Below are 23,690 nucleotides of genomic sequence, written 5' to 3' on the forward strand. Positions count from 1 at the left end.
GTGGATGCTGGAGACGAGAATTGAAGGGCCATTGGAGTAGAAAGAAAGGAGTAGGGTTACACAGGGGGAGGGATGTTCCGGTGAATCATATTCATACGTGTGGCCCATACTCCCACGATAGATCATCACACGATGGACGTGCAGTGGTGTAATTGTAGGCAAAGGATAGCGGCCTCAAGAAAAGTAACAGTGCAGAGCTTATGTGCCTGGCTTTCCAGCACGAGCTGAATGTTGTTGAGCCTACTAACCAACCTGGGGCCTGGTGCCAGTCTGGCCCACGTGGCTGGCTTGGAAACACGCTGTGTGCCAGTAGCCCAAACACTGATGTCCGGCTAGCTTGGTGCTGGACCCAAGCAATAAACGGTGTGGTAGCCTCCATGTCCGGGGCCTCAAGTCCCTTTCCATAAAGTACGTGCTAAACTTACAGAGCTCAGACAGGCCGGGATACCAAGATAGACAGGACTCCTCGCTGGTCAGAGGTGACCTCCAGTTCTCTGCCTAGGAGAGATAAGTGTCACGTGCAGATGTTGGAGGCAGGGTTCGCTTTGGATGGTGACCTGTGGCCCAAGTATGATCTCTTTGTCTGTGTCTAGGAATGACCTGGCTTCCCTCATCCCTCTATACACCCATCCGGGTCACTGTGTTCTGCATCTGTTGAAAAAGTAGGCAGTGTATCCAGGAATTTTCAGGTCTTCGTGTATGCAGAAAACTTCTAAAGCCTGGGGCCACCCCCGCACAACCAAGAAAGTGAGAAGTAGGATATCCTGGCTCATCGGAGAAGGGGCACTTGCCTACGCCAGAATCTCAACCATTGCAGTGCATGATTCGCACGACTGGCGGTAAGGGTCTCTTGGAAGCTGATGACGTTTTTGGCTATTTATATATCCAATGGACACAGGTTCCACAAAGGTCCAATGGCATGAAAAAAAGAAAAATAACATGTATACGCTTTAATTTTGTTGAAACTAGAATCGTTGCCCTCGTGCTTTGCAGTGCAAAATTTGCTGGATACATTTTTCAGAAAGGATCAATAGTATGAAAAAAACACGAAACTGACAAAATTTATACACTTTAGTTTTATTGAAACTATGATCATTGCCCTTGTACTTTGCTGTGGTGTTACAATGTGAGCTGTTTTGCTAGGATTCATAATCTCTTGAGCCCACCATCATCAGGGCATCATTGTCGGAAGATGCTCCTACTCAAACAAGCTTTAATATATTACAACAATCTATTACTTACCTTTCCATCGTCAGCAAAGAACTGGAAAAGTGGGTGCCAACCAACAGCAAACCCTTAACACTATATTTTACTGGACTGTTTTCAGTGAACTCCCTCTGTTGTCCAGGGCCTGACCTAACCACAAAGCACACTGTAGTACTCTACAAATCTCTGTGAACCAATGAATGACCCAGTAACTTACAATAATCTTAATTGCCCCATTTATGAGTCCTCCTCGCCCCAGCCCTAAAACAACGAGGGATCCTGCCTCTCTGACAGCCCATTCACACCCCCACTACATTCGAATTAAATTTTCAAAATACAATAGAGCCACTAACACCTTGTTTTATGCCTATATCCTGAAGACAATAATTAGTCCCTCCTCTTACCCTGCCACTGCGTTTCCAGAGAGGAAAATTAGTCCAACCACAGGGTGCCAAACCTGAGACATACTTGATTGAACTATTGGATAGACAAGCGGTACATCACTGAGGATGGTAAGTTGTGACTCAGACTTTCCATCCAAATGTTAATACTAACTTGATGTAAACTGCTCTCAATGTCCAGAGATGTGCTTCTGCCCAAATAAATATCGGAGATGTCAAGTGGTTCAGAGATTCAGTTCTTGTCACCACTTGACGGTTCAAATAGCACCTTCCTTACTTGGTTGTCGGTCCTGATTAACATATTTCTTCCTTAAAACGATGCCCAAAAAAACAAGAGAGATTTTAGCACCACACATAATTCTCTCCAGTTGGAATACTGAATCTTTTCCCAGGGAGTCCATTGGGCTTTCTGGTCTTGACCACCCAGAATTGCACCCCAGCCCCAAAGACTGGCATACATGGTCAGTAGAGTTGGAGCTGGATATTGAAAAAGAATCCCCCTCAGTTCTTTTTTTTCAAACACCATGACAGATCTTGGACTACACTGGGGGTCAAGGGAATCCATTGGTTGCACTTTGTGGAGCTTGGGGATCAGTGTGCCAGAATGTGAATAGCCTTTAGCTTCAGGTGAAAACGCACCCAGGGAATGACTACTGTGGAAGCTGCTAATAGATCTTGTGTCCTTAGACAACATCTGGCTGTCTCCTTGGAGTGTTCTGACAGCCCCAAGGACATAATGGACAACCTCCTGCTGTCTGGTAGAAATGCTGCATCCACATGAGTGTCGAAACAGGCTTCAATGAAGCGTTCAGCTTGTGATTGAGTTAGTTGTGATTTCTAATGATTTAACAGCAGTCTCAGTTCTTCCAACAACGTGGCCAGATTGACAACTCCTTCCTCAGCCTTTAAATGAGCAGGACCAGAAAGCAACCAGTCATTCAAGTATGGGAAAACAGGTGCTAATACCTGGCTGAAAACATGTGGTGATATTGGCAAGCCAAAGGAGGGGGTCTGAAACTAGTGTTGTCAGTCTAGAGAAAATCTCAGGAACTGATGTCCACATGAATCGGGACACAAAAGTAGGAGTCCTGCAGATAGTCACCTTTCATGATAAAGGGGATGATGGATTTCAGGGTCACCATACTGAATGGTTTCATACAAACGTGACCAAAGCCTTGAGAGCTAATACTGAATGATATTTCCTGTCTATGACAGCAAAAAGAGAGTGGAATAGAAAGCCTTTGCATGCCCAATAAGTGGCCCAACATCAGCACGTCTGTAACACTCCCCGCCCCTGCATTGACAGGAGGCGATGAAGTATCCAGCTTCTATAGCAACTCACAGATGGAACGGCAGAAGCCACATGCAAGTCAATTGTCATGTGCACTCTATATATGACTTAGAGAGGTGAAATAGTATACCTGATAAACTATTGTGCTGGAATAAATGCCATGTTCAACTTGTATTTTTTTGATAATGGTCAAAGTGTGCAGTGTAAACAATGGTGGTGTGCTAGGTAGGTTATTAAATTCTATAGTTTTATATGCACAATTATAGTTATAGGATTTTATTACACTGCACAAATAATGATTTGTTCTTGGTACCACGTTTAGTATGCCTAGCTTGTAGCACTTAGTGGCTTGTCTACCATAGTTAGTCAGCAAATGTCATCCACATTTGAGCTGTTAATTTCTTCGGGCAGGGAACCCAAGTCACAGACTTAAGTAATGATCAGCTTTCATCTGTTAAATCTCATAATTCACTCAAATGTACTCATGATAGACCTGCTAAGCATGGGTTGGAGGTCTTAAGATTTTATGTCACATCTTGTGATGTCACTTCCTGTGAGATCATATGCCATTATGCCACTTCTTGTGATGTCACATGTGATGTCAGGCACCGTGATGTCACTTGCATACTGTCTAACTTGGTTAGTCCCCCCGCTTCTTTTCTTAGGACTTGTGCCCTGATTACCCTGTACAATGCACCTGCAAACTCCAGTACATAGATATCAAAGGAAGGGTTGAGACTCAGACTGCATAGCCTTTCTGGGCGCAGCTCTACATTTGGACACCTGGTGGCGCCCTTACACCAATGATCCCACAGTTGGCAGATGAAAGCATCTCCCTCCTTTAAGGGAATTCCTTCTGTCTTGTCCTTATGTGTGCCTAGCTCCTGGAAACAGAGCCAGGGCAGCCAGCCGAGCCGCTCTCTCCTACTACAGCCCTCACACTGCAGAACAAACGACCCTTCCCTGCTCTACTAAGGCACTTCGAGCCTGCCCTCCATGCTGTTCCACCTCCCCATCTGAGCTTTACCTCCCAGCTGGCTCTGCCCTTCCAAACTATTGCCCCTCCTACGCTGTCTGTGCTGCCCCTGCTTGAACCTGCACTGGGAGCCTGAGCCCCTCAACCCCAGCTGTGCGTGTATCCTAGACTTCTGCAGCTCCTAGAAGACTCTCCGTGGATGCCAAGTGTGTCGTTCCCCAGGATGAAAAGTTTCTCAGAAGGTCGGGGGACTTTTCCCTGTAGTTTTAACATTCTGTTGGGCTGTTGACACTTTCCTTGAAGCAAGTTTGACTTCTTTGAAATCTCTTGACTTTCTTTGAAGTTCCCAGACTTTTGCGAAGTTTTCTGGGCGTTGCCTTCGGATCACTTTGAGATGTAGCCCGACAGAGAGAAAGCCGGTGATGGCGGGGGCACTGGCTGCAGCGCGGGAGGAACAAAGATGGTAGGGGGCTCCTCTGCCTGCCAGCCCCCTAGCCCGAGGTCTTTGTCCCGAGCTGTGTGCAGAGGATCCAGTGAAAGTGAGCCGGCCAGGAAGGAGGGGCGCTGGGAAAGCCCTGGACAGAAAGGGGGCTGTCCCTTGCCCGTTGGACACACAGCGCCCACCGGGGAGGCAGCGCCGCAGCCTGGAGTTCCCACTGGCTGCACTCACGCAGAAACAGCAGCCGGTGAGGGGGCTTGCACCACCTACATCTGCCCCTAGCCCCCCCCAACTCCCCCACACATACCGCCGCTGCACGCAGAGCCCTCCCCACTGCAGCCCCCCCCCCCCCCCCCAACAACACCTCCCCAGGGCTGACTGTCCCTAACCGACCCATGCAAGGCATTAAGTGGCAGCTCAGTGCGACTGCGGCCCCCCACAACCCAGGATGCGGCACCCGAGGTCCTCTGCGGCCCCCCTGCTCCTCGTCGGACTGCTGACCGCCTGCTGCTGCAGCTCCTCGGAAGGGACACCCCGGGGACCAGGTACGTACCCTGGATCAGGAGGTGTCTTCACCGGAGGGTCCTGCCACCCCCTGGTCAAATCACACTGTTAACTTTTTGCTGACACTGTAAACTCTTGAGCGCCGCCGATTCTGTCTTACTCCGAAGCTCATTGTCACCAAGGCTGCTAGTGCGTGCCCAAGGGTCCTCAGAAGAGCAAAGTGCAGAGAGATAGGGCGCGCTGCCTTCCAGCTGACCACCTGTGAGAACCTAAGCTCCAACCCCACTGGTGCACTTTAGCGGACAGTTAAAGATGGAACCACATTTCGACCGAAATTGCTTGCTCTAAGCTTCAGCCTGGAACCTTTACACACTGTCCGCCTCTCCTGACAGTGAATCTAAATGTCCCGTGAATATACCACTTATTGTGCCATGCCTGCCAAGAGCGCCTTGGTCACGGATATCGCCCCGAGAGATAATTGAAATGTGCCCTTAGTTTCCGACCCCACTCCAGCTATTACTCCTTAGTAAAGTGCCATTTAGGGGGAGGTTACAGATGTAGCCCATCTTCTCACAGACGGCTTAGGTCTGGCCAGGGTGCAAGGTGCCCCGAGCCTGGGAACACATGGGACAAGTTTGGTGCTCCCAACACTTTTTAGGTCTTGGGTGCCTGCTAAGCTCTGGAATGGCTCCCAGGGTAGTGTTCTATATGACTTGGGGGGGAGGGGGGGTCAGGTACCCCCCCCCCCACCCTCCCCCCGATGCAAGCCACACGCACCTGGTGTCTGGTGTCTGAGAACCCACCCCTCGCAGGGGATCGAGTGCCATGGCACCGCAGGCGCTCAGCTGAAGTGGGGGTGTGGGGAGGGGTTACGCAGGTGTGTAGTGCACACAGCGTCTACCCACAGTCTTACTGCACAGAGCGTCTGCCTCAGGGTCTTAGTGCACTCGGCGTTTGCACCAGGGCCTTCGTGCACATTCACTTACCGGGGTTTTAATAGTGCACACAGTGCCAGCCACCAGGACCTGAGTGCGCAAAGCGTCTACCCCCAGGGTCTTAGTGTACGCAAGGTCTGCCTCGGGGTACTAATGCACATAGCGCCTGTCCCAGGGCCTTCGTGCACACACAATCAATCACCAGGGTTTTAGTAGTGCATACAGTGTAAGCAGGAGCTGCGTGCACATAGCGTTTACACCAGAGTCTTCGTGCCTCAGGTCTTAGTCCACACCAGGTCTGCTCTGGGGGTCTCAGTACACACAGAGACTGCCCCAGAGTCTTGTTGCACGCAGCGTCTGCCCCAGGATGTAGTGCATAGAGAGTCTGCCTCGGAGCCTCAGGGCACACACTGCAAGTCACTAGGGTTTTAGTGCACACAGCATCGTCTTCACCATCTCAGTGAACACAGCGTCGGCCCCAGGGTCTTAGTGCACACAGCGTCTGTCTCAGGTTTTAATGCATATAGGCCGATATTTATACTTTTTTAGCGTCTGCATTTGCGTCATTTTTTGACGCAAAAGCGGCGAAAACTTACATTGCTCCGGTAATTGCGTCAAAAAGCGGCGCAAATGCGGCGCTAAAAAGTATAAATATAGGCCTTGGAGTCTGCCTCAGGGTCTTAGCGCCCAGAGTCGGGCACTCAGCGTTTTCCACTAGGGTTTTCGTGCCTCGGGCCTTAATTCACACCAGGTCTGCTCTGGGGTCTCAGTGCACACAGAGTCTGCCTCAGGCTGTTAGTTCTTAGTGCATACAATGTAAGTCATCAAGGCCTTAGTGCACACAGCATCTGCCTCATGGTCTCAATGCACACAAGGTCAGCTATCTCGGTCTCGGTACTTGCACATAGGGGTTGCCTCGGGGTCTTACTGCACACGCTGTCAGTCACCAGGATCTCAGTGCACACAGTGTCATTGTCACAGTTTTAGGGCTCACGAGTCAATGCTATTAAACGGATCACTTCGGGATCCCTTTTCACATATGGGTCCCTACAGTACTGAAGCGTGCCAACAATACTTACCGCCAGCGCGAAGGATAGGAACATATTTCATGTTAACGCCATTACGTCTTGTGTACTCTCGCAGTTCATTGGTTTCCTTAGTTACCCTGCAGAGGACGACCAAAATGTGTTACTGAGTTAAATTCAGAACTTTCCCAAATTTCAAATCGATTCATTTCTGGCTCTAAATGTAACGTAAATATCAATCCAGGACTAAATTCAGGATTTATCTGCTTTTCGACCGAACTAGCCAGGTATGACACCCAAGAACCCCTGATTCCAGTGGCGTAACTAAACTTGGGCGGGGCGCCTGCACGGAGGGCCCCCCTTTCTTCCCCGACCCAGCCAGGAGCTTCCAGGCCAGGGGCAGCCGCTCATAATAGTGCCGGATGTACGGAGGGGGGCCCTAGAGCTCGCCTCCGCAGTACCGCGGGGACTATTGTTATGCCACTGCCTGATTCCCCCCGCTCTAACGTGAGGCAGGCGGTGCCATGGCCAGGGCTTGATGGGCATTCCTGCCACAGAGGGATGGGGCCTCCGGTCACCAGCTGGATTCCCTCAGAGGCGCGAACCACAGCAGCAGCTGAGGGGACGCGGTGCATGCTATGATAATGTGCAGACTTCTGTGCACAGTAAACGAGCAGCATTGCTGTACCCTGGAGGCCCAGTAACAATGTTGCGCTGTTCTGGGAACCCAACCGTGTTGGAATGGGTTGCAGCAGGTTGTTGATCTCCAGCTTGCACGTGCACGCTTCACGAGACATCGGTCCTCACCATTTCTAATGGTAAATGGCCGCACTGCCTGGAATAGATGTCCAGCAAATTCCCTGTGACCCGGAAGGGCAAAGTGCTTGTATCAGTGATCAGTGATCTTGCTCACATAAGAGCAGGGGTGCCTCGATATACTGCTTGGGCACTAAAAGTCCATTAAAAGTCGGTAAGTTTTGGAAAATGTATTACAATAGTTGTGAATAGACTTAACGCCCCGTATAATTCCAAACAATTGAAGTCACTTTAAAGTAATCTGCTATAGGAATAGTAAAACACTTCAAGAGGGAGTAGTATTCCCATCCAGCTCACTTATATTAGGCTGTAGAATGACCTAGAAAACTGCCTAATGGGAGATACTCAAATAGTCCGTCCAAAGAAATAGGAAATTGATGGCTTGAATATATTCTGTTTGGAAAGAAATGGTACCTGATAGATTTCAGAACTGCATACCAAGATTTTAAAGAATACATTTCATGACTTTTCTTTTTAGATAATGTATACATTGTCCATCATGCTGTTTTAATATTAACATGTTCCTATATCTGTTATTGCTATAAAACATGTATAATGATTTAAATTAATTGTAAACAATAAATTCAGTTCAAATTCAAATCAAGTCAGTAAGATAGCCCAGTGTATTACTGCATTTACTGTACCTACTCAGACTTTACAAGCCTCGCTGTGGGTGAACTCAGATGTTCTAAAAGTTAGAGAACTCAAATTCTTGCCACAACTGTTTGTAACTGTGTCTCTTCAAGAATGAGAAATCTAATGAACTGCACAAATTATCTTCCACTGAAAATCACACAACCTACTCCACTCTGAAGCAATAAGTGAAAATACCCTTTCACACTACAGCAAATTCTTCACATGCAGAACTGTTTAGAAGATCACCCCCGACTACTGAAAGCGCTACATAGCCATCCTAATGTTAGATCATGAGCTACACAGATGCTAGCATCATAGCAAAGCACTTAATTGAGAAAGCTCGTATCGTGGGGACTGTTTGCACTTCTTTCCCTACCCCTACAATGCCCTCCTAACCACGGCATGCCAATCTGAACTCTTTCTTTATTGATAAAATAGAGGCAAGAGTCAGGGCCTAGAGGCCCAGAGCACTGCCTCCCACAAATGGTACTCTGCAAGGGCTTCTCAGCTCCTCCTTTCAGCTAGGATTGGAAAGAGTAGAGTTGTCCACCTTTTATCCTCCATTAAACAGAGACTCTATTGGACACATTCCTTGCCTGGCTTCTCAACCTGCATCACGTTTCAGTACTTTTCTCTGTATTCTCTGAAGCGTTGAGCGCTCCTTCCCTCAGGGATAGTATTGTGGGGCCTTTTTCAGAACATTCCTATCTGGGTTGGTCAGTGCTGGCAAAGTATAGAACAGTCACTGTTCATGCTGCAATTTCGAAGCTGCCAAAAAAATTGTGGATTATTGCAGGAATTCTTCAACATTTGTTTATGCCACACCATATATCAGTTTGGGTCCAGACCTGAAAGTGAGAACATTTTAATCTATTTCAAGGAGTTGTTCCCTCCTGTACGGTGGTGGATTGGGCTATTACTGGCGAGGGTGACCTAAATGGTGACATCTAAGGGGTGTAGGAGCACCATGTCCTTCTGACAAGGATGTCCACAGGCTGACACACCATCCCACAGATGCTAGTCTCTAATAAAGTTTTGCTTTCTTGTGGAGTCCCATTCGGCTCACCATGATGGCCTCCACACTTCAATGTTCACCAAGCAACCGTGGAGTAATATCTTCAGTACACTCGTGGTATGCACGCCACCCACGACGCACCCTGGTCTCTATTATCATGCCAAGCAAAGACAACAATCTCAACCCGTTTCATGCAGGGACAGCTTTAGAGTTAGAGGCACCTGGTGCAACAATCTTTTGTCGCACTCCCCGTGACCTCCTTCTCTACAGAGTCCCTCGCTACCACCTTCCAACAGTGCCTCTCATCTCTTCACAGCCCCTCTCTCCCATGCGTTTCTTTTGTTTTATCACGCACACGTTATACAGAAGCAATATATCATACTTATGTAAATCAGTTTAAAATAAATATTACACAAAACAATGAGGATTACCATTCTGTGATCTGCATGAACACGTTCTTTGCAGCAGGCACATTAACCCTCTGTTCCGCTTTACGATGAGTCAAAGCTGCAACTAGACAAAATTTCGAACTCTCCAGCAGAAACGTTAATCACCTGGTTTTCTTTCCACTTTTATAGTTGCCTGAAAACTGATGGGCATGCAAGGAAACAGCAGTTGCTTTTAAAACGTAAAAGTTATTTCTGAACACAGCGCCCCCCCAACCCTTCAAGCAGGCTCCCAACCTTTCAAGGGGGGTACTCATTCAGCCCAATGTGAATGATTATTTGTGAGACTTGGAGACACCTCATTACATTCTGAGGGGGCTTCCATCATTTTATGGTACACTTCTGGTCGTAGACCATTCTAGTAAGTGTCTGAATGATTTTAAGACAGAGGTAGCACACTCTGTAAGCAAACATATCCATATCAGAAAAATCCAAAAACGTAGGGGTATTTTTGACAGATGACTTTCACACCCAAATTAGTTCTGTTGCAAGTAGCTGCTTCTTCCAGTTACACAAACTGGTTACAGCGGTGTCCTTAGTGACATTGAAATATGTTTAATACTAGACCATATCAGCGTCTTTTTCTCGGGCCTTTTAACTTAAAATACTCGGACCCGAAGGCTTCAACTCTTGTTTGTGAACTGATAAAATGTGGTTGTGTGGGAAGCCAGAATATTTCTTCATTGGCTACCCAAGGCGTATATGTTTCAAGGTGTATTCTCTGGCTTTGGAACCCCAGAACAGTATTACTTACAAGTACCTTTCGACGAGGAATGCCAGACATCCTGTCATCCCTCTACTAGGAAGAACACTTAAATTCCTCCTCTCGATACCCCTTAAACTTTCTTCTAAAAGTGGGAGCCGCTGTATCAACCAGCAATGCCTTCCATGGGGCTCCTTGTCAGACCACATGGCGCATCTTCCGGTTCGACATTCAGGTGGCAGCTGAAAGCGCCTTCCTCCCGCTAGACTTAACCTAGGGGTGCACGCTGCCGAGACCTCTGGAAGTAGTCTGCATTGGACGCCTCTAACCAGTTTCTTTGCAAGCCACAGGTGGAGGCTCTGGATCTTAATGCGACTGACTCAAGCTCTCATCCTTCAGGGAGCGAGTAACCAAGTGCGGTTGAGTTATTAGGAAAACATTTTCCTGAGGACGTGCGTCTAAAACCAACAGACAGAATTAATATTCCCAAAGCTCAGTGTTTTTCCTCGGATAGGCTCTCACAGTGGGTTTATTCACAGCCATGTGTTAATACTGAAAAACATTATCTCATGGGATCCGATTTTCTTGAAAGCCCCGAAGGAGGGAAGAAGGAGGATAAGAATTGTGTAGCTCGAGGGGACAACCCAATCCTTGAGGAATTTGCTTTTTAAATCGTTAGCAGTCAGAGCTGAATGTGGCGTGAACGGCTCCAAAAGTTCAGTACCAGCATCCCTTGCGTGGGTGTTCTAAGGTAGCCGAACCCACCCACTCTCAGTGCAGCGGTGGAACCGTCCATGAGCCCCACCAGGCTGGGAAACTGTTTCACGTGGCCTGAGCTGCTCTCCAAATCATGTCACTAGGGCTGTGCCATTGGCAGAAGGCCTCTGTACATCCCTCCCCCCCTTTGCTGCACATGGACAGACGTCAAGGGGAGGGGAAACGGGCGTCGTTTCAGAAACAACCAGGTGACATGTTGGTTTCTGGAGCCAATGAACACTTTTAGGGGTTGAGGTCCAAATACCCCTACGCAGCATTACCGCCCCCATCCCAGCTCGCATCATTAACGACCCTGCTTCTGTGTCTGAAAAACTTGATGTTTTCCCAATGGATCTGCACGAGAAGTTGTGAGAAATGGAACTAACAGGCGTAGCCTGGTCAGTCAGCTGTGTGTGTGTGTGTGTGTGTTGGGGGGGGGGGGGGGGGGGAGGGGGTAACACATGTTCCAACAATCACGCTGGCATATAATGTTAAAATACATTACACGACAAATACGCCCCATGAGAGGGCGTTAACTGGCAGTGGAAAGGGATTGGTAGGGGAAGTGAGAGAAAATATTTTGTGAAACATTCGACATTTTTAGGGTTTTCAAAACAGGGATGAGGAGGATGTGTTTTTGTCAGTGTGTGCATGCAAACATCCAGGTGAAATCCTACAAACACGTCTCCATACCACCTTTACCCAACTATTCATCATTTTATTGGTGGGTGGGGGTGTAACACCCCAAACACCTCCCCCGAAGATACGCCCCCTCAACTAAATAAACACCCCAGGCGACAGAATGAACTGAAATGTTTTCTGAAGGCACTCAGCTGTCCAAAAAACTCACATGATACCAACTGGGCCCTGTAGAAACCGTGTGTAACTGTTGAACTGTAAAGTCCATCAGGTGTTTCCCCGGGAGTTGCAGTCGAGAGGACGCTGCGGGTTAACTGGTGCTACGCACACTGCGCAACTCTGAGAGGGGCTAGTCCCGACGCGATGCAGCAAAGACACGCCCCTTTATTTCCCCGAGGAGTTGTATAGCGCCAACGTGCTGCCTTCAGAGCGTGGCAATGGGTGCGCACAGCGAAGAAGAACGAAGAATAGGTCTATTGTGCAAATCAGACAGCCGCAGCAAGCAGCGCCTGCCCCTTGTGAGGGGAACAACGGGCTTCTAGCATTCTGCCGAGCATTGCTATCACTATCACACAGTGTCTTTCACACGCAACCTGCGCTTGTTTATGGAAGGAATTCTGTGGTGCAAAGTTAACCCCCAAGGCTGAGTGAGGACTGCACACTGGCTACAAAAGAGACGACTAACAACTGTGCAGCAATGCAGTGGTTTATCTCCTTACGTCTTCCCGCGCTGTTTTAACTGTGCTTTATGCTCCACTGGGGTCCTCTTATACACTCTAACAAGCACTGGTAAAACCAATAGGTCTGACTTTACTGTGTTAACGCATGCAAAGTGCATTTGTGCATGCTTGTATTTCTCTGTTGCCACATTAAAGCCAGACCTATTGGCGTCGTCAATGCTTATTTTAGTTTAAGGAGCTGCAGTTTGTCTGCTTATGCATGCATAGGTGTGTGTGTATAAACACGAATGTATACGTGTATGTCAGAGCCTCTCACCTGGTTAAAAAAGCCAAGTGCCTTGAAATAAAACAAAAAAGGATTGCTTTCTTTGCACAATGCACATATGCGATAAAGGGATTTAGTGTGTGATGATTCAGTGCACTTTTGAGATGTAAAACAGACCTTCATGCATTGTAATGCAAGGACTCAATAGATACATCAAAGAGCCAATAGAGTGAGGTTCTGCTCTAGGTGGAGCAAAAGTGGTCTGTATGTAGTTAAAAATTAGTAATGATAGGTCAGGTGGACAGCTGCATTTGCAAGGTATACCTAAAAACACAATGTTTAATATGTCAGAGGGAACCAGCACTTGTAATGCAAATCCACTGTCTGAATAATAATCAGGGCTTGTTTTGATGAGAATGTGTTTATACAGCAACCACTTTTGATCTGTTGTATTTGTAATGTGAAGCAACAGATCCAAGTCACAGCATCAATGTTGACTTTTCCTAATATTAAGATGTGTTTTATTTTTATCGGGTAGTCAGTTTGTTATACAGTTTAAGATGTTTGGCTGCCTTCTGTTTCTAGAGCTACTCCTCGCGCTTTCTAAAGGCTTCTTAAGGTTTAAACATACAATTATGGCCTTTGAATGTATTTGTCAGAAAAAAGGTTGTACATGGTTCACTTGCATTTTTGTGAACATTGAACAGTCAGCAGTAGTTTTCTAGATAACCTGTACTTTGCGTCATAGCAGAATATGGTTTGGTCCCTGTGTGCACCTTTACTGCAGATGACTTTGTTTTACAATTTCAGTTATTGCAATTGTTAAGGTGTGTCACAGAATGTCTGCGACATTAAGTTGGTCATTAGCCTTGCTAGGCCTGCAAGAGCAGGTTTGGGCTTCCTTTCTTGATCTAGCTTGACAGAGTAGCTGGCTGCATGACCTAGTGTTACCAATACTTAAAATATACATAGAGTGGTTTTGAATTTGCCCAGAGGAGTATTTCTTCTCTCAAATCATACTATTGGCTTTTTGGTGCATAATTCCTCCTGCTGGTGGGTGCCTACAATGCAATGCATGACAGACTATTTTACACCTCAAAAGTATATTGAATAATAACACACGGAGTTCTTTATCTCATAAATGCATGGCATTCAGAAAGTATCTTTGAAAATGTTTTAGCCAGGTCTCAACATTCACGCCAGACCTATTGGTTTTGACAATGCTTGCTTGTTTTCTGAGGAGTACACCATCCCATATTTTTGAATGCACTGTCTTGGCCTGGGGGAGAGACCAGTTTCAGTGTGTGCATTCTAATAGACTGGAAGAGTGCTGCCGCAGCCCTCTCTGTGGGCCTGTAGCCGTGTGGCATCAGCTGGGTGTGAGAACATACACAATGTGTAGGATTATAAATGGTTAGCTGCTCACTGCAGATAGCCCAGGCCTGTAAGGGCCAGCATGGGTTGCTCTGGGGTGTCTTGTGCTGGGCGAGACAGTTACCGGAGGGGCGCAGCAGCACTGAGGTGTGAGATGGGGCGGCGAGTGAGGCCGCCCAAGAAGGACGCCATGGCTATGCCGGGGACGGTCTCTTCCCGAGAGAGGGATGCTGTCTGGACTCTGATGCGTGCTCTTGATGTTGCTGCTGTCGCTGTGTTTTAAGGTCATTCGTAGATTTGTTTATTTTTGAAGTTTAAAGTGCAACCCAACCCCCGGAGGCCGCAAGGTCTCTCTGCGCGGTCTCCAGAGGGTTCAGGGTACCACATGCATCAACCGGGAGCCCCTTTTGCTAACGAGGTGGAACAACATTACTCCTCTAGGTTTTACAGCGGCTCCCTCACCTGTCCTCGCCTCGTGTGGCACTGGCGACGTGCATGGACTGCACCCTTCCTCCTAGCAATGCTCTCTGTCACAATCTGCTAGTGTGTAACCCCTGGAGAGAAGCGCTAGCCCCACAAGCCCACAACTCACGCAAAAACTCGCGAGCTGGGTGTCACACAGCTTGTTAAGGCGGAGAGAAGGGCTCAGAGTAGGTACCAGTGTAGGCTAAACGTCCAGCACCTGACATTTCACTGATGTGCTCAAGTTGTGATCACGTGGGTGCGTTTACATGGGCAGTGTGTAGAGTTTATCAGAAGGGCACGCGCCCCTCCACCCTGCGGAGTCCAAAGGTTTCTACCTCAGGCCTGATTTCAGAGCTCCTGGGATACTGGCTCTGCACACCGTTTATTTTTTAGTTATCTTCCGGTTTTCCTGTATTTTCACTAGAACTACTAATCTATTGCACAAAGGTAGAGGTTGAACGCTGACCCATCTATTTTGCCAAGTAGCATGTTCTCTATGTGAGTTATACACGGAGCCACTGGAATTATGCTTTAGGGGAAGGCCACATTATGTGGCAGGGTTGAGTAAATTATGCGGCAAGAAAAGGCAAATAATAGGGCATTGTGCAGCACATTTTGTGATAGTATTATGCTATTATTTTGGACATTTTACACTTGTCAAAACTGTCTAGTTATAGGTTGCACTTCTTTGGTACCAGTTTAACACTCAAATATAGCAACAAGCAACAGAATGTTTACCAGCCAGTCTTTGTAAAGGGACCTCCGCTGCCTGGCAACACATGTTGCTGCGGTTTGAGTAACTTTTGTACTGCTTAAAATAGAATCTAATTGTTTTTGTTCAAATCTACAGATTAAGCAGCAGATAATGGATTATGTGGCAAATGCAGTAAATCTATAATTTTATGAAAAACGCTGCAGCCGCACGATCACATATTCCCAGTGGCCCTGGTTATACATGGCTTTAAGTGGGCTGGGTCCCTTGAATCTCAGACCTAGTAGTAATTTAAAAAGAATATCGAAACAGGTCCCTTTCTGGCCCTTTCTACATATCCTTAACTTTTCATGCAAAAGCACCCATCGATTTCTGAACAACGTGTGTAAAAAACATTAAAGTAATCCACGTGGTTCCTGCTTATATTTTGCGTGGTTTACGGAACTTTTCATTCCCTATGAATGTTTGCTTTTCCAGGATGTTGTGTTAATTTTTTAGGGCGGCATTTTACTCTTGCCCTGTGCATAATTCGAATTGTTGCATCCAGTTGTTTATAATGGGATGCAACTGAGTGCTCTGCTGAAGGCAGTGCGGGTTTCTTCTCTCAGTGCCTGTCAGGGGCAAAAAGGTGTACAGAATAGGTGGTCGTCCAATACTAGGGCCTCTGTGCAAAGTGCACAGAGCAATGGTCACATATGTCAGTTGCGATTCAATTCAAATATGTTGCTACAGTGGCATCAGACGCACATTTTAGTGTATATGTTTAAACAACCTCGATACAGGGGCATAGTTTCGGGGGGAGGGGTGGTGTTACCAGTGGCGGATGCCTTATATTTACGGCGGGGGGTAATATTAAAATAAAAAATGGGAAAAAAATTCCTTACCTGCAGGCATCTTCCTCCTGCTCCCAGAAGCTTCAACGCATGGGACCAGGAAACACCACTAACCAATCCTTGTGCTGCTTTCATTCAGGATTAGTGGGAGCGGGCTCTCTTAGCGCTCACAAGAGCACTGGAGGCCTATGCTTTCTCTAACTCAGCTGTCTTAAGACAGCTGGGTTAAAGATGTTTAAAGTGCGATGCCGGGCTAGTCGTCGCAAGATGGCCGGCCAAAGGGACATGCTCACTTTAAACAAGTGCACAACTCCCTGCTGCCACTCGGCAGCAATTGCCCCGCTCCGTCCTGACACTTGGTTCAGGACGGGGCATTGAAAAATAAAATGGTAATAAAGTTTATTACCATCTTATTCTTCAGTTTTGGGCGCATTTTTTTCAGGGGGGGGGCGACGCTCTTCCGCTCACATGGAGGGGCTGCCCATAGGTGTTACACCCCCTAATAAATGTTTATTGTGATATATAGTTGGGTGCAGGTGCCTTCAGTCGGGTAGGGTGAGATGTCTGTCAGATTTCGCCAGGAATTTTTACACACAGACAAAAATGCACACACTCTTTTTCCCTCTCTCTGTTCGGAAAGACTTAAAAAATGTTGGTTGTTTCACAAAATAATGTGCTTTCTCTCTCTTAGTATCCCTACCAATCCATATCCCACCCCCGTCCCGCTGCCCGTAAGTCCCTCTTGTGCACCCTGCTTGACCTATAATATATTTTTACATTATTCTAATGCCACATCGATTGTTGGGAAAGCTGAAGCTTCCCCCATCCCCCCATTCTTAATAACCAAGTTACGCACCCGCCTCCATTATTATATAGGCCCTGCCCTTTTCGAACCCCCCTCTTTTTCTCATCCCACTTAAAGCCCTGCAAGTGTATATTTGTGCCTAGTTCCATGGGCCGACGTCACAGTGCTGCCCTAGCAGGTGTTCGCCCTCCCGCGTTCTCCAGAGCTACGGGGCGCGCGCCAGGTCTGGAGGTGCCCGGGGCTCGATGGAGAGGGGTAGGATGTGATTATTAGATTGGAACCCGGGTTTATACTCGGCCCTTCCTGCCCCTGAGGCTCTGGACCCCCCTGAGTTCAGGCCTTTCTCTCCTCTCGGCGGAGAGGACGTGGCTCTCCATAGCCCGCACTCTGCACCCTTTCTGCGAGCAGTTCCCTTTCTCCATTCCGGGCTCCTGCTTGTGTTACAGCCCACGGGTCACTAACTTGAAGGTATGTCTTGCAGGTCACGTTTCTTGGGCGCTGCCACCCACCGGGATAATGCTGACATCCTCCTAGCCGCCAAGGAAACGAGTCAGCAGTTCACAGGATAAGAGCAAGCGCCTATGTACTGCCACTTGGCTCCAAAGATATAGACGAATGCACTTTCTTGTGCAGTGGGCTGTGCCGTCACCTGCTGCTGCTCAGCCTCCTCGAGCACCAAGATGGAGTCTCACCGCGCTTATCCGTGGACGACCGAGGCTTCTGAGAGCGGGCGCTTCTTCTCGCCAGAGTAGGTTATACGTGGCATTTCTATGGCTCCTCTGCTCCTGCCATCCAAGAGCTGAACTTCAGATTAGACTTCAGTATTCCACTTCGTCTAAGAAGATCCTGGGGCAGTTTTAAGACCACCCACGATACATCTGGGCCTTTACAATCAGAGCCAGTGACAGACGAGGCTCCCATGATGCTCCACTCCATAGTTGTCATCTGTAATTGAATGTCCTTCACATGATGCGAGGGTTCCTCAACACGGACCCTCATATGCCGGCGTGTTTTAAAAGGAGTCTGACACCCTTTTTGCTTTCTTTAAAAATATATATATATATATATATATATATATATATATATATATATATATATATATATATATATATATATATATATATATATATATATATATATATATATATATATATATATATATATATATATATATATATATATATATATATATATATATATATATATATATAACATGCCGGTCTTTGCCCTTTTTGAATGGGTTTTGTCAAATAGACAAGTTACGTTGCTATGTACGGGCGCCTGCCTGTGTCACTTTCCTGAGGTGACCGCGAGTTCCCAGTTTATACCTGGCTCCACTCAGCAGCACCCCGACCTCCCAGGGTGCCACCAGGAGTGCAGTGCACTATTCATCCTTTGTGGGTGGCATGGGGTACAGTCCAGCCCCCTGCGTCACTGCACCGCTTGCCCCTCACAGGCTAGTGAGGTGCAGTGTTTCCTCAGTGAGTGAGCAGAGCTTCGGTACAAGCTCCTCCTCAGTGTGTGGAAGACACAGCTGCCTCCTGATACAAACGGCGATGCGACCTTACATACACTCCAAATCCCTGCTGTCAGGCCTACAGGTAGAAGGCATCCCCTAGGGGCACAGTGTACCCCACCTCGTGCCTAAGCGATGGACTGAGAAGTAGTTAGTACACGCTTCACGTCTCAGCACAGAACTCTGACTTTTACTGACGCATGCATATGCACTGTTATATGTTGGCCACCTTTGTGTTTGAACCCAACCCCCATTCCACTCCCATAATCAACCAGTCAGCTGTGCAAACAGCGCCCCCACCCAGGGGGGCGTCAGCACACATGAGCTACATTCACTCTTCCTCTTTTCAAAGTGGAGCGTGGGGTGCGTGTGGGCGGTGGTGAGAGGGTGGGATGTGGACAGGACAGGCCAGATGCAGCCTGTGTCCTCTCTCTGCCACTGCGGCCCATCCTTATCTGTGCACGTCCCACAGCTCCCGAATGAGGGCTTCGGGGCACTACAGGAGAGAGGAGGAGGGACATCACCCGCTTCAGACCCTGCCGCATGGGTGGCAGATTGTTCTTTGTTTTAGCGTCAAATGTCTGGAATCAACACCTGCTTAATCTTCAAGCCACCTCAAACCACAGTCTGTTCTGTAAAGCCCTAAAGACATCTTTTTCTCACTAAGAATGTAGGGCCAGATGTACAAACATTGGATTCGCTAAAAGCGGCCACAGTTGCGCACCGACTTTTAGCGAAACCAATTATATTTTGTGAACCGACCTATGGGCCAGATGTACGATGCATTTTTACTGTTAGGGACAGCCATACGCCACCGCAGAAAGGCATTTTCTGATGTATCGAAAACAAATTGTGATTCAGTAATATGTTACCGAATCAGAATCTGGGTTTGTAACCAAATACTGATTCATATTTGGAAGGGATGTTTTTAGGGCGTCCAGTTACAGAATCGTAGTGGTATGTATTAATGTTTTGCAGCCAAATTCCATTGCAAAACATTAATATTTTACCACACCCTCAAAGGAGGTGGTAAACCATTCGCAAGTGAGAATGTTAAAACAATATTTTTTTAGAGCCGGCAGTGTTTCCACAGACCATTGCCTATGCTTAAAAAATTAAAGTTAAATGTTTAATTTTTTTACTGAAACATATCCTGTTTTCCTTTAAGAAAAACAGGCTGCATTAAAAAAAATATATTGCTTTATCTAAAAGCAGTCACAGACATGGTGGTCTGATGACCTCAGCAGGCCACCATCTCTGTGATGGCTATGATTCCTAATGGGTTGCAAACTGCAACCTACCTCATAAGAATTCATGAGGTAGGTCGATTTGCGCCCCACTGGGAATCAGTAATTTAAAAATAGAAAGCTTAATTGTAGGAGGCTGGACTGGCTTGTAGTGAGTACCAAGGGGTACTTGCACCTTGCACCAGGCCCAGTTATCCCTTATTAGTGTATAGGGTGTCTAGCAGCTTAGGCTGATAGATAATGGTAGCTTAGCAGAGCAGCTTAGGCTGAACTAGGAGACGAGTGAAGCTCCTACAGTACCACTTAGTGTCATATGCACAATATCATAAGAAAACACAATACACAGTTATACTAAAAATAAAGGTACTTTATTTTTATGACAATATGCCAAAGTATCTCAGAGTGTACCCTCAGTGAGAGGATAGGAAATATACACAAGATATATATACACAATAGCAAAAATATGCAGTATAGTCTTAGAAAACAGTGCAAACAATGTATAGTTACAATAGGATGCAATGGGGAAACATAGGGATAGGGGCAACACAAACCATATACTCCAAAAGTGGAATGCGAACCACGAATGGACCCCAAACCTATGTGACCTTGTAGAGGGTCGCTGGGACTATTAGAAAATAGTGAGAGTTAGAAAAATAACCCTCCCCAAGACCCTGAAAAGTGAGTGCAAAGTGCACTAAAGTTCCCCTAAGGACAAAGAAGTCGTGTTAGAGGAATAATGCAGGAAAGACACAAACCAGCAATGCAACAACTGTGGATTTCCAATCTAGGGTACCTGTGGAACAAGGGGACCAAGTCCAAAAGTCACAAGCAAGTCGGAGATGGGCATATGCCCAGGAAATGCCAGCTGTGGATGCAAAGAAGCTTCTACTGGACAAAAGAAGCTGAGGTTTCTGCAGGAACGAAAAGGGCTAGAGACCACGTCGCCGGAGATCAACCCAGTCTTGTGAAGACTCCTTTTTGGTCTCTCTGAACTTTATCCTGTATTGTTCAGTGGTTAAGCCATAACCATCCAGGAGTGCATTCTTAAGAACTGTAAAATTATTGGCATCACTTTCTTTCACAGTAAGGAGCCTATCCCTACCTTTTCCACTAAATGATAGCCATAGGATAGCAGCCCACTGCCTTTGAGGGACATCCTGTACAACACAGGCCCTCTCAATTACAGCAAACCACTTGTTAATGTCATCCCCCTCCTTATAAGGGGGAACTATCTTGTGCAGATTCCTGGAATCATGCTCTTTTGCAGGATGACTATGGGGAATACTGCTGCTGCCACCATGGGTTTCTAAACCCAGTTTCTGTCTCTCCTTCTCTACTTCTAAAGTCTGTCTATCCAAATCCAGCTGTTGCTTTTTGAGCTTCAGTCTGGTTTGTTCCACTCTCAATCTATTGAGCTCCCTTTCTAACAATCTGTCATCAGGGTGGGTGGGAGGGACATGCCTTGAAACAGAAGTATGGTGAGAATGGACAGAAGGAGACCTGTCCCTTACAGAGGGCACCCTAACAGCTTGGCTAACAGAAACATCAGTACCACTGTGGTGTGAATAAATGCTTTTGCTATGATGTGAGACAACACTATTTGTATGGTGTGGCTCTTCATCATTACCAACTATGCTAGACTGTCTAGTAATGGGCAGGCTAGGAAGTTTCTTTCCTGAATCTTTTCCTGGGGAAGTCCCTGGATCAGATTGGGAACCATTAGCTACTTTTTCAACAGATGGGGCACTTCTAGCCTTATCCTGTTCTCTAAGCATGTTAAGTAACAATTCCAAGGAAGGATTCTTCACCACACTCAAACCTCTCTCTATGCAGAGACTCCTTGCTCCTTTCCAGCTAAGGTGATCATATGCAAGTTTGGACAGATCAACATTTTGGCCTGTGCCAGACATTTTTAGAGAGAGTTAAAGTGATAGAAAAAGAGAAAAAAGTTTGTCAGAGCTTTTAGAAAGACAGAGAAAAAAACTTTAAAAACTTTTTAGAAAGTTAGAAGTACTTTTCAGCACTTAGAAAAGAGTGAAAAGAGGAAATGCAAACTTTTTGGCTGTGTGTATATACACTGAACTTGTTTTGTATATTTTTCTCTTATGAAAAGTACAATGACAAGAGTGGTAAGTAGTCTCAAAGCACCTATCCCACCACTGCACAACCAATGTAGGAGGCTGGACTGGCTTGTAGTGAGGAGTACCAAGGGGTACTTGCACCTTGCACCAGGCCCAGTTATCCCTTATTAGTGTATAGGGTGTCTAGCAGCTTAGGCTGATAGATAATGGTAGCTTAGCAGAGCAGCTTAGGCTGAACTAGGAGACGAGTGAAGCTCCTACAGTACCACTTAGTGTCATATGCACAATATCATAAGAAAACACAATACACAGTTATACTAAAAATAAAGGTACTTTATTTTTATGACAATATGCCAAAGTATCTCAGAGTGTACCCTCAGTGAGAGGATAGGAAATATACACAAGATATATATACACAATAGCAAAAATATGCAGTATAGTCTTAGAAAACAGTGCAAACAATGTATAGTTACAATAGGATGCAATGGGGAAACATAGGGATAGGGGCAACACAAACCATACACTCCAAAAGTGGAATGCGAACCACGAATGGACCCCAAACCTATGTGACCTTGTAGAGGGTCGCTGGGACTATTGGAAAATAGTGAGAGTTAGAAAAATAACCCTCCCCAAGACCCTGAAAAGTGAGTGCAAAGTGCACTAAAGTTCCCCTAAGGACAAAGAAGTTGTGTTAGAGGAATAATGCAGGAAAGACACAAACCAACAATGCAACAACTGTGGATTTCCAATCTAGGGTACCTGTGGAACAAGGGGACCAAGTCCAAAAGTCACAAGCAAGTCGGAGATGGGCATATGCCCAGGAAATGCCAGCTGTGGATGCAAAGAAGCTTCTACTGGACAAAAGAAGCTGATGTTTCTTCAGGAACGAAAAGGGCTAGAGACTTCCCCTTTGGTGGACGGATCCCTCTCGCCGTGGAGAGTCGTGCAGAAGTGTTTTCCCGCCGAAAGAACGCCAACAAGCCTTGCTAGCTGCAAATCGTGCGGTTAGCATTTTTGGACGCTGCTGTGGCCCAGGAGGGACCAGGAGGTCGCAAATTGGACCAGGAGGTAGAAGGGACGTCGAGCAAGACAAGGAGCCCTCTTAGCAGCAGGTAGCACCCGGAGAAGTGCCAGAAACAGGCACTACGAGGATGCGTGAAACTGTGCTCACCCGAAGTTACACAAAGGAGTCCCACGTCGCCGGAGACCAACTTAGAAAGTCGTGCAATGCAGGTTAGAGTGCCGTGGACCCAGGCTTGGCTGTGCACAAAGGATTTCCGCCGGAAGTGCACAGGGGCCGGAGTAGCTGCAAAAGTCGCGGTTCCTAGAAATGCAGTCTAGCGAGGTGAGGCAAGGACTTACCTCCACCAAACTTGGACTGAAGAGTCACTGGACTGTGGGAGTCACTTGGACAGAGTTGCTGGATTCGAGGGACCTCGCTCGTCGTGCTGAGAGGAGACCCAAGGGACCGGTAATGCAGCTTTTTGGTGCCTGCGGTTGCAGGGGGAAGATTCAGTCGACCCACGGGAGATTTCTTCGGAGCTTCTAGTGCAGAGAGGAGGCAGACTACCCCCACAGCATGCACCACTAGGAAAACAGTCGAGAAGGCGGCAGGATCAGCGTTACAGAGTTGCAGTAGTCGTCTTTGCTACTTTGTTGCAGGGTTGCAGGCTTCCAGCGCGGTCAGCAGTCGATTCCTTGGCAGAAGGTGAAGAGAGAGATGCAGAGGAACTCGGATGAGCTCTTGCATTCGTTATCTAAAGTTTCCCCAGAGACAGAGACCCTAAATAGCCAGAAAAGAGGGTTTGGCTACCTAGGAGAGAGGATAGGCTAGCAACACCTGAAGGAGCCTATCAGAAGGAGTCTCTGACGTCACCTGGTGGCACTGGCCACTCAGAGCAGTCCAGTGTGCCAGCAGCACCTC

At 47.0% G+C, this 23,690-nt stretch overlaps 1 protein-coding gene across 1 annotated transcript in view; it reads left to right on the forward strand.

The window, feature by feature from the left end:
- Positions 1 to 4,481: 4,481 nt before the first annotated feature.
- The window catches only part of ADAMTS7 (ADAM metallopeptidase with thrombospondin type 1 motif 7), a 431,623-nt gene continuing 412,414 nt past the window's right edge, over positions 4,482 to 23,690 (forward strand). The window contains exon 1 of the mRNA XM_069222951.1: positions 4,482 to 4,858. Coding sequence (XP_069079052.1) covers positions 4,762 to 4,858 — 97 coding nt within the window. The 5' untranslated portion in view covers positions 4,482 to 4,761. The remainder of the gene's footprint in view (positions 4,859 to 23,690) is intronic.

The sequence above is a fragment of the Pleurodeles waltl genome, chromosome 3_1 (assembly GCF_031143425.1).
Source record: "Pleurodeles waltl isolate 20211129_DDA chromosome 3_1, aPleWal1.hap1.20221129, whole genome shotgun sequence".
Classification (NCBI taxonomy): Eukaryota; Metazoa; Chordata; class Amphibia; order Caudata; family Salamandridae; genus Pleurodeles; species Pleurodeles waltl.